General features: G+C 30.2%; 1 protein-coding gene across 1 annotated transcript; it reads right to left on the bottom strand.

Annotated features, from left to right (window-relative positions):
* Positions 1-8,852: 8,852 nt before the first annotated feature.
* Positions 8,853-11,859, bottom strand: LOC145115176 (rhamnogalacturonan I rhamnosyltransferase 1-like). The gene is made up of 8 exons (XM_079051398.1): positions 10,986-11,859; positions 10,799-10,866; positions 10,611-10,699; positions 10,357-10,522; positions 9,987-10,276; positions 9,706-9,910; positions 9,448-9,605; positions 8,853-9,373 (listed from the first exon to the last, which is right to left on the bottom strand). Exons 1-8 carry the CDS (start codon positions 11,254-11,256, stop codon positions 9,118-9,120), a joined length of 1,503 nt encoding a protein of 500 aa, XP_078907524.1. The 5' UTR covers positions 11,257-11,859; the 3' UTR covers positions 8,853-9,117.
* Between the last annotated feature and the right edge of the window lie 3,227 nt (positions 11,860-15,086).

The following is a 15,086-nucleotide window of genomic DNA, read 5'->3' as shown; positions in this document are numbered from 1 at the left end:
TTCAATAACCTAATTTAAGAAAAATGACTACAGACTTAAGAGTGCAAAATGCAGATTGTATTATATATCCATGGTTGTGTTGGTCCCTAATGCAGATTTTTCTTTTATAAAGACAAAAATAATAAAACAAGAAACTTACTACAACTCTTGAAGCATGGTGGCATACTAAAGAAACATCCAATAACAAGAGACAAACATGACGTGCTACCCTCTGTAGAAAACAAACTGATCAGCACATTTGAATAAAATCCCTTGACAAAATTGATATTTTAATTTATTTTCTTACCTCATCTATTGGTTCAACATTTTCATATAATCTCTCCAAAATAGAGAAAGATTTTTCATATTTATGTAGATGGTAGAGGATGACTGCCTAAAGAGAAACAACATGACAGAAGAAAATCAGCTAATAATATAACCAGGGAAAGATAAAAGACTACAGACTTAAGAGTGCTATTTCTTATTAGCTGATTTTCTCCATCAGATCATTTCATTCATCTTCATTCATTCCATTCTACTCTATTACAATTTTCTCTATCAATTCTATTTACAGTACTTGTATTTTTTTCTAATATAATTAATAAAAACTGACAGAAAATTAACTATTGTCATATAAATTTAAAAATTCAAACCAAAGTTAGACGATGAAGAGAAAATGGAAAAAGTACATGTTATAAATAGTTCTTGGATAAAGACATCATAAGTCAGTTCCAAAAATGAGACAAGTGACGAAATATTGAACTTCATCATAGTATACACTTCCTCTTTCCATCTCTAAACCCTAAACCTAACCTATATCCTTTTACGAATCAATAGTATTTGTTCCAAAATAACAGATGCTAATGGATCTTGAAGTAATAACAAAAGGAGTTTCAAATTAGTTGTAGAAGGAGATTAGGATTCAGAAAGAAAAAAAAAGATAAATATAACAATGCAATAATTCAAGCCTTGAAAAAAATACTAAATCATTGATTTTTAGAGCATCCACAATAAGAGAGAGGATTGATGTGGCATTGAATGGGAGTTAGATGCATTATAAGTTGACGATGGGAGGTTGAATCAATGGATGTAATATATACTTTGCCTGTATTTCTTGCAAATAAACACTTCTTACTAATTATATAAAAATTTATTTAGTATATTTAAAGTTAGAAAAAAATAATTGTAAGTTTTTTGTAATTTTCTCAGAGTACGATGCCCTAATAAGAAAAAAAATAAATGTTTAACGTCATAATGAAATAAATGAGAGTGTGATGATATAATAAACCAATAAATGAAAATATGTTCCTATTCTTTGTGCTAAATGCAAGAAGTCATAAGATATTTTTTAATGTGTGTCTTATAGCATCCTACTTTCCTTCGTTCATTTAACAACATAATACATAGAAGAGTCTATAAATAGAAACAAACTTTTATTAAATTTTTATTATAAATATCAACATACTTTTATTAATTTTTTTAATGTGTATCTTATAACATCCTACTTTCATTTGGTCAATTATCATAGATATTGTTTTTTTGATTATCCATGTTCGAAATTTTGTTTTGACAACAAACAAACTCGATAGTTGAATCTAATATCTCTGTTTATCCATGTATTTATTTTAAATTTTCAATTTGATGGAGTATGAAATTTGTAGAGAAATCGAGTCATGTTAGAATCCGAGGTTCATTTTGATTTATATGAAGACAAGATACTTGATTAGTTTAACTATCTTCATCACATAAAATTGCAACAAAATAGTTTGATAATCACGTCTGGAACAAGTCATCACCAATTTATAAGAAGATAAAAAGGAGGAACTTCAATACGAACAGTTCATGAATTATAAATCATTTAATTTCTTTGATTACTGACATTTTTGGTTGTTTTTAAAGGTTATTTTGGGAGATATCACTTCAGGGAGGTAGTGAGTTCTTGGGTAATTTCTCTGGTCAAGTCATGTAAATTTGACGTTTAAATTATGGTCTATTTGACCCAAGATCTGATGATTTTTGTGTTTTTTATGCAAAGACAATCAGGTTGAATGTAATAGAGCATACAATGAATATATTTTTGGAGCTGGAAATTTAAAAACTATGTTGTTCAATTTAGAAAAGGCACAATCTTTGAAAAGTTTAAACTTGGTTCTTCTAATATAAAATTTAACATGCTATTTGGATTATACATGAAAAATGAAAACTTTTGGATTAAAGTGGTGACTATGTAAGATTAAACCGGAAGAAATGGATAAGACTAAACTCGACACTAATATGCATTGCTTCTGGTTGATTAAAACATAGCAGATTATACACTTTTGATACCAAGCATTTATGGTTCCATTTCAACCAAATGCTCGGATTGATACACTAAAGTCGGTCAATTAATATTGGATTTCCTGGTCCATACTTTTCATTTATGGGTTGTTTAGATGGTTTTTAATTTTTGATCTTTATATAGAGTCTTGTAGGTAAAAGAAGACAGAGTTAAAGATTTCATTGGCCTGCTTAAAATCTCTTGATAACTTCACCTTTGGTATGGGTTTAACTCAGGTATGAATTTCAAAATTTGACATTTCACAACATTTAGATTGTCACAAACTTTTAACTTTTTAAGCAAATACAGCTTGTGTATCACCTAACTTAAGTTGTGTTGACATTAATTTATAGTTAAAGATTTATAGGATTGTTGGTGAATATGCTCTCAAGCTAAATGAGAAACAAGTAACAAAGTTTCTTAGGGCTACATGACAACACCCACTTGAAAGGGAAAAAACATCATGAAGGTATAAGTTGTATCTACCTTTAAGTAAGGATGCAATAAAAAGATGTATCTACCTAGCTTAAAAAAAGTGCGAACAGGTCACGGAGATGGATTAGTTTCATGGGAATCTGATGCTACAAACTTGCCTGGTATCAAAGACTTCATTATACCAAGGACTACTTCATTTGACTGTTTGCCTTTTCTTTTCATCTGAGCGAGTCTTAATGATTCCGCTTAGAAATTTTTTATAGTTGATCTAATTAAGGATCTAAGAATTTTTTATAGTTGATGTAATTAAGAATTTGAAGCGTTGATATATAAATAATAAATAATAATTTTATTACTATGTTTAATATCGTAATTAAGAAACTGAAGCGTTGATATATAAATAATAAACATTTGGTTCATTATTTATAAAAGTAAAAAACAAAGAAAAAAGGATCCCTTCGGGTCATACATGATCATTTGATAAGTTCAAAAATACAAATCGTAAACACAAATTAATATTATGGATAAAGTTAGAGTTATTTTTGAATGGGGGCATTAAATAAAACTTATAAACATGAAACTGACTATCATTTTTCAACTAAATGTTTGCTAAAAGTATTTTTATTAATGGTATTAACATTGTTGTTGTGAACCATAACATTAGAGTTATTTATTAAAATGATCATATTTTGAATTCATTTATACTTCCGTAAATCCATCTTTACTCATAGTTTGTTATATGTTGATGTTTCTTACGTTACAAATCAAAAAAACTTGAATGTACTCATATGTTAAGAGGAAGAACGTTCAACTAATAAAACAAAAAATATTGTCTAGAAATAGGTCATTCAACGATTATAGATTTCATGCATTTCGTTGTTTTTTTCAGACATTTAATATTGCCAGTAATGCTAATTTTGTTTTTGTTACTTCATTTTTATATATTATTGCCAACTTTTTATAACTTTATATGTATTTTTTATGTTTTCCCCGCGTTTTACGCGGGTTATAATCTAGTTTACAAAACATTATAGTTTATCAAATAGCAGCTAACTTTTTATTTATCAGTAGTTTGTGTAAAGATAACAACTATCTTTCTGCATATCAGATATCTTTCCAGCTAATCTGCCATAGCTTTAATTTGCAAACTCGCATACCTCATTACGTGTTTGTCTATTGTATTTTTCATTTCTTTTAATATCAAAATTTTATTCGCAATGATGTCATTTTCCGTCTAAAAAGTCGGTTGAGAAGTCAACTTTTGAAATATTCTCACAGCTTTTATTGTTTTTAAACATTTTTGGAATATGCCATTGATTCTTTAAGGATTATTTAGAAATCAAACTTTTACTTCATTATTTTCAAATATGTAATTCAAATTCAACATGATTTAATTATTCTAACACGAACTTTCAACAAGATGGGGGAAAAAATATCATGTGGACATTATTGTGGAGGGAGTAGACCCCTCCCACCTCATTCGACCCACTGCAACATTAGCTCTATAGTAGTTTATCTCTATTATTTATTTTTCTCTTTTTCAATCCATAACACATAAAAATAGCATATTTCTTAACTCACTCAACTCACTCAGTTAAAAACATACAAAACAACATAAGTTACAAGTCTTAAAGCACATGAGAGAGAAAAAGAATCCGTTGAATGAAGCAAATGAGCGGTACCACTCCTGGATGGGCAATCCCCAACGGTACAGGCAACCCAATCCAGCTCTTCCTGAGCCACTCCAACTACCTTTAAGGACATATTATAAAAGGATGTTAACCTTATTTTCTTAATTATTTTAGCTAATTTCATAGGCGGATTTACTATAGATCTCGGGGTGTCCTGGGATGCCCCTCAAAAAAAATTTAGTTTTGTAAAAATTTTCGAAATATTCATTTCATGTAGCGGTTATACTTCGGAAAAAAAGAAATTGGTCTACCCTAAAAAAATTCAGGTTATTTCTAAATTGTCCAAAATACAAACTAGCTCAAATGGTGAAAAAAATCCAGGTTATTACTACATGGTCCAAAAAATTGAAGACCGATTTGCGTAATAGAATAGATGACGATTTTATGAATGATGATTTGATTTGTAGTGTAGAAAATGAAACACTAAAGAATGGTAAAATTGATAATGTAATTACTTGCTTTCGTAAAATGAAAAAACGAAGATGTAAACTTTAAAACTTAACTTTGTTATGGAATTTGAATTTTATGTCTAACGAAACTGTGTTTTTTATTTTCATTTTATTGTATATTACACGATTTTTTTTTCCGGATATCCCTATACTTTGAGCGTGGCTCTGCCACCGGCTAATTTGATATTTTTTCAAAGAATTTTTTTAAATAACCATTTGTAGCTTGGTTGCTTAGAGGGTAAGTATGTCATATTTTTCATATGTCACATCAATTCTACATCATTCTTTTTTCTTTTCCCATATTCTCTTCTTTCTCTTTCCAAATTTCCCAATTGCATGGAAATGGTCTCTCCTTTTTTTCACTCTTTTGATACAAGTAAAAAAAAATACAACATGAAAATAAAAAGAGTTGTGGGAAACTATGGGGAACGGAAGCTGCACGCGAGTGGTACTACCGTGCCACCCGAGATGGTGTTCCTGCTGGTACCACGCTTCCCACAACCACCTTTCCAATAGTACTCCATCTAGATCGTATCCTCTTAGAGTTACAAAATCGCTTATTTGCAGTCTCCTATTTAAAGTGTTATCTTCATTATAAATTGACAAGAATTTTGGAACTCACATATCAAGTTCTCTTTTATTATGTATTTCAAAACTTTGTCCACTCTCGGGATGTAGAATTTATTCAAAAAATTGACACAAATGAAATAAGTTCTTATCATTTTTATGTAATTTACATACCTATCACAATTTCAGAACAACATGCAATAATTTTGAAATTCCTATTTTTCTTGATTTTTTAAGCTTTTGAATGTTAGTTTTGTGTGTAAATGTTCTATAGTATGTAATAACTAACTAGAAATGTTACATAGTCTTTATTTTTCAAGGTTTTTAGTTTGAGTTTCGTGTATATATTTTATACTTAATAAATGGGTAACATAGTATAGTGGCCTGAGTTATTTATATACATTGAGAACAAATTTCAATGTTCTATGAACTCGCGCAACAATTTCAAAACTTTGTATTTTCTTTAGGTTTTTGTTTTTGAGTTTTAGATTTGTGTATTGGTGCTTAATAATTTGCTAAAGTTGGTATATAGTGGTTTGGATTTATGTATACACACTGTCAATTTTAAAACTCTTGTCATTACTTAGAACAATTTCGAAACTCACATAAACAAATTCAAAACTGTTATATAGTATTGTAGTTTTGATTATATAAATTAGAAAAAATCTACAAATTTTTCGAAATTCATGAAACAACTTTGAAACTTGGATTTTTTTCCCCTTGGTTTTATTGTGTTTTGATTGTTATATTCGTTAACAATTGTAAGTTGTTGCATCTCCATTGTCCTCTAACCAAGATAACAATACTCAAGAAATGATGAATATTGCTATACGTGTTCTGCAGAGAGAGAGAGAGAGAGAGAGAGAGAGAGAGAGAGAGAGAGAGAGAGAGAGAGAGAGAGAGAGAGAGAGAGAGCATGAAACTTTTATATCATCGTATTTCAAGTGTCATCTCCTTAGTTGAGGATGGTTGCAAAAGAAATTTCCCAAAACATGGCATTTGTTGAATATTACAGATTTATAGATGATCGCAACTACAAGTCTTCAAAGTGAGGGAATGGAAGGAAATATCACCCATCTGGATGATTTCCACCGCTTTTCTTTACTTTCGAAGGTCATAGTGAGGGAATGGAAGGAGATATAATGGATCAACTACTTATTCAAATTCGACCAATAAGTAGATATTCCTCAAGAATCTTTTTGTAAATTCAATTCAATTATGTATAATCCGTTAGAAAGATCTAGAAACCGGTAAAAAAGTGTCTGATACTAATCTTTCACTTGAGTTTCTATCGACCAAGGAAGTGGATATTTATAACTAAGTCCTTGGATAAAGTGGTAGATGTTTAGGGAATATGTTTGAAATTTATGTTATCTGTAATTTCCTTTTGATAATTAAATGTATGAGTTATTTAATGTCAATCAAACATATCATATGATTGAATGTAAACATCAATCCCATTGATATAGATCTACGAGGGTAAATTAAATGTAAGATGATAGTTTTGGTTTTTTGAACAACCATGAAAAGACTTATCCTACTTGAGGTTTTCGACACTAACATCTTTGTTGGTTACTAGATGGGTAGTTAAGGCGAGTATTTCATTTCTATTGGTATTGTAAGAAAGTTCGGGATAAAATAGCCTTGGAAATTCTGAGAATTGTAGTTTTCACTTTCAGATTAAAGTATTTGGGTGGTACTCCCAATCTTTAATCGGATAAGACTCAGAATTGAGAGAAAACAGAAGAGAGAATGTTTTTATGTTATGAAGAAGAAGTGTCCCAACACAGATTCGGATATGATCATATAACAGAAAAAACTTTCTGTCTTAAAACTGTCACATGATAGTTTTATGTCCTAAAACTGTCCACAAACGGTCATAAACAACCTTAAATTCGGGTCTCGATCCCAGCCAGGGGCAGAGCCCCTTGGACCCCGCCAGGGGCTGCCACCCCTTGGACCCCGCTCCCAGGGGCGCTGCCCCCGGACCCCTGTCGGTTTAGGGGCTTCGCCCCTAAATAGCAGTATACTTTCAACAAAGACAAAATTAAACAAACGTGCACTCCACACCATACCGATTTGTTCAATAATTGTCAAAGTGACATTGATCAACAAATTAACCCCATTACACTTAAATAACATTAGTGATATAAAATCACCAACAGGTATCAACTCCACTCTTTATTAATGTGACTCTCTTATTAGGATTGTATGTAATCGTGATTTTATTAGGATTATATGTAGTTGTGGTTTTGTAGCGCGACTAGCTTGATATTTGTCCATGAGCTATGGTTTCACGATCATCACTTTTTTAGGTTGTTCCCATTCAGAGGAAGCACGTACACAATGAACCGTCTCATGATATGTAGGATGAGAGTGCTCTATAGAAAACCAGGGCACGACCTAAGCATGGTAGTATGACTTACATAAGTATTTACATGTCATTAAGACACCTCCATAAGGTAAACTAGACCATTGTCACTGCCTACATGTACATGGTTGTTCATATGAATCAACAATCACGTTCTTGGTATTTTCATATGGCTTTACGGAAACGAGGGATGGCAAAGATGAATACTCACCATTCTTATAAAGATACCAATTAAGATCGAAGAAAACACATAAAACCCAAAAAAAGTATAGAAGATCATAATTGTCAATTTAAAAATTTTGTGATTTTAATAGAATAAATTAATTCATAATGATTATACTTAAAACAGATTATCATAATCTAAATGCCCCTACATAAGTTTGGTGATTGTGTTGGATTCTTGTTTGAGGGGTGGCCGGGTGGGCTTTTGTTTAAAAATAATAGTTATTATCATTATAATTATAAATTAATAATAACTAACAACAATAGTTTTTAATACCACATCACCAATTAAAATGCCAGACAATTCGTTTTTATTTTCTAATACCACATGAGAAAAACAAACTGCCTAACACACCCGGTGGGGATGATTTTTCTTTATTAAAATACAAAAATTTTACGGTTAAATAATAAAATAAATTCTATAAGTAGTTACAACTTCATAAAAATATCTTTTAACAAATACCCATACACCAATAAAATCAAGTCAATCTGATTTTGTACACGTATCTCTATGTGGATGTTTTCCCCTTCTATGCCAGATAAAATAATGCCCGCATCATTATTAAGAATGTTTCAACATATCATTAACAATTCTAAAGAACATATACAACAATTATTAAAGGTATTTTTAAAAGCTTAGAATAAAAGCCACTTTCTTGCATTATTCAGACATGTCACACGATGCAATTCACACCCCAATTGACATCTTTATTTATTCCAAAAAAATCTCTTGGTATATAATGCCTCCACCAGTTAATACACAAATCTACTAGTTAACAAATAAAAAAAATTATCCCACAAATTATACATACAAAAATGAATGAATCAAGCTAAATAAATTTATATCTCAAATATTTTTCTTGTATATGAACGAGTGGTAACCAATATAACCCTGGAATGTCAGGGTGATGATAACTATACATGAATCATAGTTATTGACAAAAAAAAAAAAATTTAAAAAGAGTAAGAGATTAATAAATCACCGCCTCTTAAATCAGGTTGTTGCAGAACTGGACTGGATTGGACTGGACTGAACAGTACAGGACAAGACTGGTACAGATTAATGAAAATTGTTGGATGCATGAATCATTGCATGATATTCACAGGTTCATTTTGTGATGAGGGATGAAAGCATTCCTCTGGATTTGCATAGAAGTAATCTTCTTCTTTGGGTTTGTCTCGAATAACCAATCTTTTTGTGGGGTTACCCAAGCGATTTGCATGAGCATCTTTCACAGCATTTGAGAATTCATCCCAATTTAATAATTTATTTGTGTATTTGTCTATTAATTCAACAAGTAATCTTCTATCCAATAATATCGTCTTCTTGAAACCCAAATATCTGAAGAAAAAAAAAACATTCAAGATTCTTGAATAAAGTTTCAAGAAAAAAAAAATTTAAGTTTTATCAAATACCTCCGATGACCTTCCACAACTTTGGCCATATTTCCATCAAAAGTAGGGACAAAAATGTCACTTTCCAGTGATACAAGATAATCCAATGCTGCCATTTGAGACGAGTGGTTCTGAAAAAACCCAAGCTCATCTGCTCCCAAAAGAGTCTCTTTTCTCACCTGTCATTTGTAATATAAATTAACCTAAAAAAAATAATAATAAAGAAAATCTTGAATTTGATTTTGTTATTTTATATACTACAGTAAATTAATTACTAACCAGATTTGGATAGGCGGATTTAAGACTAGCCATTCTTCTTTCTCCACCATATATTTCACCAGCAGCGATGTAAATCTGGATGTCATTATTTACCCCAAGTGCCCTTAATGCAAGAGCAGTCTCTTCAGGAGTTAAAGGGCATAACCCGTCTTTTCTTTTTAATTCAGAGTTTATAATCTTTTCTTTCCACCAAGGGTAAGCATACCTGCCAAAAAAAAAAAAAAAAGCTATAAGAAAAAGATAACAGATGTGTGGTGATGGTCAAAGTCAAAAAGTCAAACCTCATCCGTGTCAACTCTTCCACTTCTTCATCATTGCATCCTTGAGTACAACCAGAGAATGCTAACATGTCCATTTCATATCTGAGGTGAAGGACTAAAAAAGGTCCTTTTTGTTTTAAAAGATTCACAACTCGTTTACCCAATTCTTCGATTTGATTGGTGAATCTCAAAGCACTGAAATTTACTCGACATCTGAGCTTTTGAAGGTCAATGGGTTGACCACTATTGGCAAGGCGAGCATCGGTTCTATTCAAATGCAAAACTTTGAATCTTTGAATCAAAGGAAGAATCTATATGTATAAACAGAACAAATCTTTTAAACTTTGTGAATAGATATATATATATTATAATTTATAAATAAAATTTATACCTGGTTGTGGTAGTATGAAATATCAGACCAACTAATGGGAGGCATGGTATGTATGAGTCCTAATTCCACTCTCTTTTTAAGCCTAACTGGAAGCTCTTTAAGTATCCGAACTTCATCTCTCAAAGATGTTATGAAATGATCAACATCAAAAATGTCCTCAAACTCACTGCCATTTATTTAGTAGTAACAACAATAAGTCAACTAGTCAACTAGTCAAGATTGTTTATGCAGAAAAGTGAGAGAATTTGGCGTACCTTGGATCAGCCCAGAAAGAAGATTTGTCCAATTCAGGAACTATGAGAGTAACATTCAAGTATCTTGCAATTGCAACCATATCACATATCTGCATATGAAGATATAATTGAAGTGATGATCAATTTATTTGTTTCTACAAGAACCAATGATTATTCTTGTGGGATCAAGTCATAGTGAAAGAACTCACAGCAGATCGCATTTGATTTAGTCCTCCATTACATGAAATCAGTAGGTAACCATTGTTCTTGTAAACCCCTACATACAAAAATGCACATTAGGACAAAAAAAGCAACAAGATTTATAACACAATTATCACTAAAACAACAACATAATCACCAAAAAAAAGCAACAGGTTAAAAGAATAAAGAACTCACTCTTGGGTGGAAGAACTCTAGCAGGAACCATGGGCAACAATTTGACATCTAAAGCAGAAGCAGAAAGAGTCTCACGAGAAGGCCAGCCCTTCAAAACCATAGGCCCCCATGTATCTCCTAATGCCGTCAACTGAACCAAACAAGTCCACAACAACACCGCTGTCGTGGCCCTGATCATCCACAGCTTCGTTTTAGAAGATTTTGCATATGAATTTCCCGTCAAACTCTTCAGTTTTTCTACTTTACTATCTCCTAATCCTTTCAATTTCATGGTTTCAAAACCATAAATCACCTGGAAACCCTAACACTCCATCACAACAATCTATATACCACACAGGAATTCGCTATATTGACGACTAAATAAATGAATAAATACGTATGAGATATAGTTATCGAGATGCACAATCTCCTAAATAGAAGAGAGGATTGATGATTTGATTCCACACTAAGCTACCAAAAGAGAAACATCATTTACCACTAATTCAGTTTAATTAAATCTCAGAACAAAATGTACCAAGATTCATTTCCTCCAATAACATGCAACAAAACCGTAGCTTTTCAATAACACGTTCCCAAAAGCAAAGTGGATCTCGAAAAAAGTCATTTAAGAAATTTCAATTTTGACCAAAATTTCAACAGCTACTCTGAACAGCAGCAGATTACAACTAATCGAGATCGTTTTCGAGAAGAAACAGTGTTGATGGTCCTTATAGCTTGGAACCGGCAATTAACTACGGTAAGAGATGAGAAGGTCGCCGGAATGAGAGGGCGTCGGTTGCCGGCAAAGAATAACGAGAGAGAGAGAGAGAGAGAGAGAGAGAGAGAGAGAGAGAGAGATGTGCTTGTGATGTGTAGCTGCTTTTTGTTATTTACATACTCTTTCAACTTTATTCTCTTTGGAGTTTTATGGTTTTTTAACGGGCAAATTATTTATCTTCAACAGCTATATTTATCCTCAGAAATAACAAATTTTTTTTTTAAGAAACGTGACATAAATATAGAATACAAAAATATTTTTTTATAGCAACATCTGTGTGTCATTACTACTCCCTCCAATTTTTCTTTGTTTTGAGGTGTAGGTTTTAATATTTTGCATTCCGATTTTTTGTTTTTCCAAGATTTTAGTTGTGTTTAGATTTAGGAATGATTTTAGATGTATTTATTGTTTATTTGAATTCAAAATAGAGTTTTTTATTTGATTTTAGGGATTTCTAATTCTAGCTTCTTCCATTTAGATTTTCTTATAATCGATTTATTTTTTTAGTTTTTAGATTTTGTATTGTGGTGGTGCTAAGTGGTGGTATGTTGTTAACGGGAGAGGATGATAGTAGTGGTTGAACACTGGTGATATATTCAAAAAGACATTTAATATTTTTATCATGAAATTTAATAGTATTTGAACAAAAATTCAACAAAAATTATTTAATGCAAATTATAGAAAATGATAAATAAAATAAGAAAATGAATTGCTAATAAATAGAAAGTTATAATAATTATTGAAATTACATGTTACTGATTATATTTTATTAAAAATGACTCTAAATGGTGATAACATTACAAAGTTCAATCCAAATTTGGCAATAAAGATTGTATGATATATGTTGTACCTTATTAAATACGGTCAAATAGAAAAATTAAAAATTTAATCATAATTTTAAAAAACATATAAAAGTTAAGTAACAACATTACTTCATATAAAATGTAGTATTTTAAATATGAATAGGTGATGATTCGTTAAGTAAATATATGGATCGGCTACATTATTACCTTAAGCATAAGTATTTGAAAGTGCATTAGTTTATTTGAGTTCAAAGTAAAATATTACCTAAAAATAAAGATAAAGCATCTTATATTTTCTTCTTACTCATCCACCTATCCATGTTAAATGATAACATGTGATACATTTAACATTATTTAACATGGGTAGGATGATGAATAAAAAGAAAATGTAGGAGAGTATTTGATTTCTCAAAAATAAATTCAAATAAAGGCTTGTCAAACTAGAGTCCAAGCTTTCAACACGTATTGTTATGATATTTTATGATTAAACATTTTTCATGATAGTTTATGATGAAAACAGGATCATTATTATTTTTTCATGCTAGTGGTTTAATGAGTTTACGATAATTATGGTGTTTTATGATGATTACATATTTAGATGGTAAATTTTTATCATGTGAAGTTGCATGCTAAATAACCTTAAAAAGCTATGTTAATCATGTATATGTTTGGGTCAAGGAGGGTCGGTCCATAAACATACCATGCTCGAGAAGAAGACCCAATATTAATACCATGTCAATATCAAGATTGCTACATAAATTTTAAGATTAATAAGATTAATACTAATACTAATGAACTCTGAAGCAGCCAGAAAAAAGAAAGTAGAAATGTACTAAGATAAGCACACCAAATATTAATACTAAGTCAATATCAAGATTGCTGATTAAAAACTCAAAAACCAACATGATTGTTTTGAGAATATTAGCATCCGGTAATAAAAAAAAAACCAGTAATATATATATATATATATATATATATATATATATATATATATATATATATATATATATATATATCATGTACAAACATGTACTTACATCTTTTTCTTTACATACTCTTAACAAAATATTAATAACAATATGATAACAAAATTTATGATCTTATTGAATGACATGTGCTTAAATAACTAATTTAACAAGTAAAAAAGGGAAATGAAATGTTACTAATGACATAAAGACATGAAGATCCCTTTCCTATGTTTGAAAAATATATTCTTGAAATGTTGATAGAACATATGAACAGCTTTGGAAAATATAGTAGACAATCTAAAAGAAAGTTATCTGGTTAAGCTACCTTCATTTCCTTTAAATCGGTATAATCATAAAAGAAATCATTTGACCAAAAAAGTCTAAGCATATATCTAACGTTGGAAGGGAGTGAAGTATATCAATGATACAAACAGATATCCAAAACTGATAAAAGAGTCAAGAATTGGCAAATATAAATGGTATGCAACAAAATATAATCTTCAATAAAATCATCCAATAAGTGTGTGTAACAGGATAAAATGATGAGAGTAATACATAAATTTGTTTCACAATCAAGTTTTATGAACTGCAACTATATTTTTCTGTAGGGTTCTGTCAAAGTGAAAAAGTGGAAAGTGGAAAGAGGAAAGAGGGGGCATACATCAAGAAAAAGAAAATGTTGAACCATATAAAGGTTAGTGGTTATTGTTGTTAGAGATTAAAAGAAATAGAATCGGAGAAATTGAGAGTGAGGGAGTTCGACTATTGATTTGTGAGACCAGAGAGAATAGTGATAACATGTTTTTTTTTTTTTTTTTTTTTTTTTTTTGTTTACGGCTCTACTAATTCGAGTTTTTGACCATAATAGGGTGATTAAAAAAAATATTTACCGAAATAATATTTCTTTTCATTTTTCTTTACTTTTCAGTTTTCTTTAATGTTTTTTTTTATTTAAATATCTAAATTTTCTCTCTTTCTCTTTTATTTCACCTTTTTACTATTTTTTTGTTTTTTTAAGTAATAGTTTTTATTTTAGTTTTTTTTTATTATCTTTTTTTACGATAACAGTTATTTTTATCTTTTTTATTTCTGTTTTTTTTAATATCCCTTTTTCTTATACAACATAACATGAATTATAGAAAGTTGCAATTAACAAACACAATGATAATCATCTAATCTAATCTAGTATACTTACTTTAATCATAAAAGTGTACAACCAAAAAAGAAATCATATATCAACATCCATGATGTACAAATCCATTTATCTTTGTATGGAATATTGGAATTATGTACTTAAAAAACTTGAAGACATAATAGAGCAATCCAGTATCCTATTAAGCACAAATAATGTCATATGAACTTTTTTAAGCTCTCAAATCAGCTTATTTGCAATAAACAAACATGACACTTGCTAAGAGCTATTTCGTATGATCTTGTCCAGCATATTTAATTTACTTTATTCATACAACCAAAGATAATCAAAGACACTTAGTGGACATAAAATGAAATTTTTCATATTGTCATACATCAGCTCCCATGGTGCATATTTCTATTTAGCTTTGCATTATACATT

This window comes from Lactuca virosa, chromosome 5 (genome assembly GCF_052849685.1).
Source record: "Lactuca virosa cultivar CGN04683 chromosome 5, Lactuca_virosa_CGN04683_v6, whole genome shotgun sequence".
Taxonomy (NCBI): Eukaryota; Viridiplantae; Streptophyta; class Magnoliopsida; order Asterales; family Asteraceae; genus Lactuca; species Lactuca virosa.
The sequence above is the reverse complement of the archived record's forward strand: the minus strand, read 5'-3'. Positions and strand labels throughout refer to the sequence as shown.